Source organism: Herpailurus yagouaroundi, unplaced genomic scaffold, assembly GCF_014898765.1.
Source record: "Herpailurus yagouaroundi ecotype Mexico unplaced genomic scaffold, PumYag 46272, whole genome shotgun sequence".
NCBI classification, from domain to species: domain Eukaryota; kingdom Metazoa; phylum Chordata; class Mammalia; order Carnivora; family Felidae; genus Herpailurus; species Herpailurus yagouaroundi.
The window spans coordinates 1-6,783 of record NW_024413518.1 but is presented as its reverse complement, the minus strand read 5'-3'; the positions used below and the strand labels follow the sequence as shown (position 1 = coordinate 6,783).

At 41.1% G+C, this 6,783-nt stretch overlaps 1 gene segment (V, D, J or C); it reads left to right on the top strand.

Moving 5' to 3' along the window:
• The first annotated feature begins 475 nt into the window (after nucleotides 1-475).
• On the top strand, nucleotides 476-1,293 carry LOC121024064 (immunoglobulin heavy variable 3-23-like). The segment is given in 2 exon segments: nucleotides 476-615; nucleotides 714-1,293. Coding segments are annotated over 2 exon segments (591 nt in total).
• The last annotated feature ends 5,490 nt before the right edge of the window (nucleotides 1,294-6,783 follow it).

Sequence of the window (6,783 nt, the reverse complement as noted above, 5' to 3'; positions counted from 1 at the left end):
ACATGAAAACATGGGGGGGACAGAGCATAAGAGACTCATAGATATGGAGAACAAACAGAGGGCTACTGGAGGGGTTGTGGAAGGGGGATGGGCTAAACTGGTAAGGGGCACTAAGGAATCTACTCCTGAAATCATTGTTGCATTATATGCTAACGAATTTGGATGTCAATTTTTAAAACTAAAAATAAATACTAATTAAAAATTTAAATATTGTAAGAGAAAATAATGTGTAATCATGCGGTTGAGGTAAATATTTCTTAAACATTATGCCGAAGCCTCCATTAATAAAGGTAAAAATCCAAAACTGAAAAAAAAAGAATTCTTCATATTGTCACACCGCCATCCACACAAACTAATGTAGAAGTGCGTCCCTAACCCTGTCTTTCACTTTTACGCAATCAAATCTAAGTCTGGAGCTTGATATATATGTCAGAGGACATGCAAATGGGGCTCTTTCTGTGCTGATAAAACCAGCCCAGGCCCGACCCTAAATCTGGGAGACGAGCCCCAGCCACAGGAGTCCCAGGTGTTCCCATTCTGTGATCAGCACAGAACACACACACCTCACCATGGAGTTTGTGCTGGGCTGGGTGTTCCTGGTTGCTCTTTTAAAAGGTAATTCATGATGAACGAGGGACACTGAGTCTGTGAATGGATATGAGTGAACAGTGGATGTGTGACAGTTTCCTGACCAAGATGTCTTGTGTCTGCAGGTGTCCAGTGTGATGTGCAGCTGGTGGAGTCTGGGGGAGACCTGGTGAAGCCTGGGGGGTCCCTGAGACTCACCTGTGTGGCCTCTGGATTCACCTTCAGTAGCTACTACATGAGCTGGGTCCGCCAGGCTCCCGGGAAGGGGCTGCAGTGGGTCGCAGGAATTAGTGGTAGTGGAGGTAGCACAGGCTACACAGACTCCGTGAAGGGCCGATTCACTATCTCCAGAGACAACGCCAAGAACACGCTGTATCTGCAGATGAACAGCCTGAAGACCGAGGACACGGCCACATATTACTGTGCAAGAGACACGGTGAAGGGACCTCACTGGGAACCCACACACAAACCTCCCTGCAGGAGGGGATCAGCACCACCAGGGGGCGCACACTATGCACAATTCTCCTTTGTGTTCCCAGGAGCTGGTGCAGATGGAGGTTACAGGCAGGTTTCCTGTCAGGGTCTGGGGCTTCCTCTCCACACAGCAGTTTCCCCAGGGAGCCTCCCTGGTTATATGCTTCTATGTTTACCTATTAACTCTCTGAATTAGCAACTGGGTTGTCATAGGGAAACTATACTAACATGCACAAAACACAGTTGTTTGCACTTGCTTACTCCAGTCCCTCAACATGAGTGAATTACAGATTTCCTGAGGCACAACAGCTGCATGTTTACAGGAATCCCAGATACTCTCCCTGTGCAGCCAGGACCACAGGATCCCACAGCTCCTCCTTATCCTCATCCAGCCCTTGTCCCAGTCAACCAACGTGACACTTTCTTCATACCCCTTTGCTACTCAGGACTTTAAATGAGCTACAACTTTATTCAATTACTCTAAATGAGAGACAAACAATCTCCATGTATTAGTCAAGATTCCCCTGAGGAACACAACCCAAAGGTCATTGGTTTCCATAACCAAATATGTTGAGAAGTCCCATGATCCACTGTCACAAGCTGAAGACCCAGGAAAACCAGTGATGTAATTCTTGTCTGATTCTGACTAGTGTCTAGTCTCAGAACGTGGAGAGATGATGATGTAACTCTCAGAAAAAGGGCCGGAGGAGACCAATATTCCAATTCAAACAAGCACATGGGAAGTAAAAATGAGGGAATTCGTCCTCCATCTGCATCAGATTCTAGTCACAAACTTAATGGAATGGGTGGTGCTCAGGCAGAAAGAAACCATGGATGGAAATGCCAATCTCTTCTGGAACACATCACAGACATCCACAGAAACAGTGGTGAATCTGGGCACCCATGACACAGTCAAAATAACCTATAAAGTTAATCATGACAAGTCAACGTCCTGTAAACATGGAGCTCAAAGACTGAAGATTTAACAGTCGATCCCATCATTGGGGTGGAGTCTGGTGGGCACAGCGGTGCTCCTGTGGAGGAGGGCAGAGGCCCATAAGGGGAACTGTGGTCTGAATATCACCTGGGTCTCATGGGGAGAGACAATTCCCTTTGTGGAGTGCATTTGGGAGACGGGGCATTGGCTCTCATAGGACAGGAGAGCTGACAGGCACCATTAAAATTCCCTGATCATTAGCATAGGAGCCTCTTCTGAGAGCAGCTAGCTGGACGCTGCCTTCTGGTTGTTCTTCACCATGTACTCCAAGCCGCTAGTGTTCATGCAACTGCCCATCTGGGGTAAACCAGCTCCAGGCACAGCACACCAAGACCCTCTCCCAGAGGATCAGTGGGGTCCCTGTCATATTGAGTTCACACAATTTGGAGTTTTCAAACCCAGCTAGAGCTCCTGAGATAAAACATAAGATCCCTGTGCCACCAGATGGGCCAATGGCTTGGACGCACACAGGGTGAAAGCAATTCTGACGGAAGCCTGGGACCCACAAGTGTTCTCTCTCTGTGAGGGCTTCCGGAAAAGGGGAGGCTGGGAACTCCAACTCCTGGGACTAAAGAGGGAGCTGATGCCAATATTTCCTCCCACCAATCAGGATGTACATATTTCACTCAGCAGCACAGCATTCCTAGTGGAAGCTGAGCCACTAACACCAAGCTCCACCTACTCCAGCCCCCATCAAGTGCTTGCTTACTAGGAAAGAGTGCCTGGAAACCAGAGCACCACTGCACCCCTTCCTCCAAAAACCACCGTAAACCCCCACACGCACCAAGTCAGCAGATCATACAGTGAGGCATATCCTCAACTCTAGGTGAGATAGAAATTAGCCTCTTTTAACAAGTAGACCAAATTCACCTAGTTAAAACTCACAACACTGGGCACAAGGTCCAACACTCCCCACTGGAGGCAAGGAGAAAATCTGCAGAGGACTGTCCTGAGGGACAGAGCAGCCAAAACATGACAGCACAGTGCCATGGAACATAACACAAATGCTTCATGAAGTGTCAGGCCCTGGACAGTATGTGAACACTTCTCTAGAAAGTATGTAAACACTTTCTAGAAGCAGAAAAGATAACAGGATTTTCTAAAACATTTAAGAAGGCAGAGACATAGACAACAACATGATGGAGGAATTCATCCTAAAAGAAAAAATGATAAAAGGTCATTGTGAGGGATATAATTAAAACACATAAAGTGCCTCAAACAGAATTTCTAAAAATTCTCATAATGAAACAGGATTTTCAAAAAGTATCATAAGGATACTAGCTGTGCTTGAGGAAAATATATGAGACATGAGGGATACCCTTCCTGCAAACAGAAAAGACCTAAAAACTAGTCAGCATGAAATTTTAAATGTTGTAACCGAGATGTGAAACTGATTGGATATAATGACCTCAAGGCTGAAAGAAGCAGATGAATGAGGAAGGAACATAAAAGATAAAATTATGGGGGAAATGAAGTTGGAAAGAAGAGGAAATTTAAAATATTGCATCACAAACGTACACTTAGGGAAATCAGCAACTCCATAAACTGTAATAACATTCTTTTGAAAGGAGTCCCAAAAGAATAAGAGGGAGAAAAAGGGGGATACATTTTAGCTGAGTGAATTATAGTGAAAATTTCCACAAGCTGGGGAAGGAAACAGACATCCACATCTAGGAGGCAAAGAGAACACCCATTAAAATAAAAAATAAAATAAAAAGCAGGCCAACACTGAGACATATCATAGGAATATGGCAAAATATCCAGATAAAGAAAAACCATAAAAGCATCAACACAAAAGAAGTTGCTAACTAACAAGGGAAGATTAAAAAAAAAAAAAACTATGGCAGATGTCTCTACAGAAACCTTCATGCAAGGAGGGAGTGGCATCGTATCCTCAACATGCGCAATTGAAAATTATGCAGCTAAGAATACTTTCTCCAGTAAGGCAGTCATTCAGATACAAGGAGTGATAGAATTTCCCAGACAAACAAAAACCAAAGTAGTTCATGGCCTCTAAATCAGCCCTGCGAGAAATTAAAGGGGACCCTTTGACTGGGAAAGGAAGACTATAAGTAACAAAGACTAGAAATAAACAGAGAAAATCTCCAGAAACAATGACTTTGGAGGTAACACTATGGCACTAAGTTTATATTTATCAATAATTACTGTGAATGTAAATGGGTAAAATATCCAATCAAAAGACATAGGAGTTTCAACCTAAAACACCTGTAGTTTGAAAGTGAGGGTAGGGTGAACAATTTATCATGCTAATGGACGTCAAAAGAAAGTTGTAGTACCACACTCATATCACACTAACTAGTATTCAAACCAAAGTTTGTTACAAGAGATCAGGAAGGCAGTATATCATCATAAAGGGGTCCATCCAACAAGAAGATCTGAAGCTTTAAATATTTATACCCCAAAAATGTAAGCACTGAAATATAGAACTCAATTACTAAGAAACATAAAGAAACTCATTGATAATAGACAATAGTAGTAATCAAGAACGTTAACACTCCACTTAAAACAACGGAAAGACAATCTGAGCTGAAAATCAATAAGAAAACAATGGCTTTGAAAGACACATGGACTGAATGGACTTAACAGATATATTCACAACATTCCATCCTAAAGCACCAGAATACACATTCTTTTTGAGTGTGCATGGAACATTCTCCAGAACAGATCACATACTATGTCAGAAATCAGCCCTCTACAAGTACAAAAAGACTGAGATCATTCCATGTGTATTTTCAAATCACAACACTATGAAACTTGAAGTCGACCACAAGAAAAGTTTGGGCAACACCACCAATACATTAGGTTAAAGAACATTGTAGTAAAAGCGGAATGAGATTTTCAGGAAATTACAGAAGCAATAAAAAACACATGGAAGCAAATGAAAATGAAAACATGCCAGTTCCAAACCGTCTGGATGCAGCAAACTTGATGAAGAGTGAAATATATAGCAGTACAGGCCAAACTCAAGAAAGAAGAAAGGTCTCAAACACACAACCACCTTACAACTAAAGGAGCTAGAAAAAGAACAACAAATGAACCCTAAAGCCAGCAGAACAGGTAAACAAAAAAGATTAGAGAAGAAATAAATGATATAGAAACAAAGAAAACCAGTAGAACAGATGAATGAAACTATAAGTTGGTTTTTGTAAGAATAAAGAAAAATGATAAACCCATGGGCAGACTTGGCAAAAACAAAAGAGAAAGGACGAAAGTAAATAGAATTTGAGAGGAGACATCGCGACTGACACCACAGAAATACAACTATGAGAAAATAATTTGGAGATTTATATGCCAACAAATTGGGCAATCTGGAAGAAATGGACAAATTCCCAGAATAATGTAAACTACCTAAACTGAAAAAGGAAGAACTAGAAAACGGGAACAGACTGATAATGAGCAAAGAAATTGAATCATTAATCAAAAATCTACTGACACACAAAAATCCAGGGCCAGATAGGTTCACAGGTAAATTCTACCAGATATTTAAGAAGAGTGTAAAATATTCTATTTAAGTAGAATATTCCTGTCTTCACAAACTGTTCCAAATAATGGAAATGGAAAGAAAACTTCCAAATTCATTCTATAAGATCAGTATGATCACGGTTCCAAACCAGATTAAACCCCACTAAAAATGAGACTTTCAGGCCACTAGCCCTAATGAGCAAGAATGCAACAATTGTCAAGAAAATACGTGCAGGGGCACCTGGGTGGCTCAGTCAGTTAAGTGTCCGACTTTGGCTCAGGTCATAATCTCGCAGTCTGTGAGTTCAAGTCCCGCGTCGGGCTCTGTGCTGAGAGCTCAGAGCCTGGAGCCTGTTTCAGATTCTGTGTCTCCCTCTCTCTGAACCTCCCCCATTCATGCTCTGTCTCTCTCTGTCTCAAAAATAAATAAACGTTAAAAAAAAAAAGATAGAGAATACTTGCAAATTGAATTCACCAATACATTAAAAGGATCCTTTAACGTGACCAGGTGGGATTTATTCCTTGGCTGTAAGGGTGGTTCAATAGTCACAAATAAATCAATATAATCCATACCATCAATCAGAGAAAGGATACGAATGATATGACCCTCTCAATAGATGCAAAAAAAATTTTGACATAGTACAGCATCTTTTCTTGATAAAACCCTCAACAAGGGGTAGAGGAAACACACCTCAACATCATAAAGTCCGTACATGAAAACCCCAGAGCTAATATCCTCAGCAGGGAAAAAAAACCCTTTTCCTTTACTGTCAGGAACAGAAGAGGGATGTCCACTCCCATCATTCTACTTAACACAGCACTGGAAGTCTTATCCTCAAAAACAGACAAATAAATAAATAAATAAATAAATAAATAAATAAATAAATAAATAAATAAAGGCATTCAAGTTAGGAAAGAAGTCAAACATTCCCTCTTCACAGATAACATAACACTCTATATAAAAAACTCAAGACTCCACCAAAATATTGCAAGAACTGATTCACAAATTCAGCAAAGTCACAAGATACAGTATCAACATACTGAAATCTGCTGCATTTCTACACAGCAATAATGAAGAAACAGAAAGAAAAATAAAAAAACTATCCATCCCGTTTACAACTGCACCAAATATAATAGGATACCTAAAGAGTTAAAATATCTATACTCTGAAGACTCTAAAAATGGTGAAAGAATCTGAGGATGACACAAAGAAATGGAAACACCTTCAATGTTCATGGATT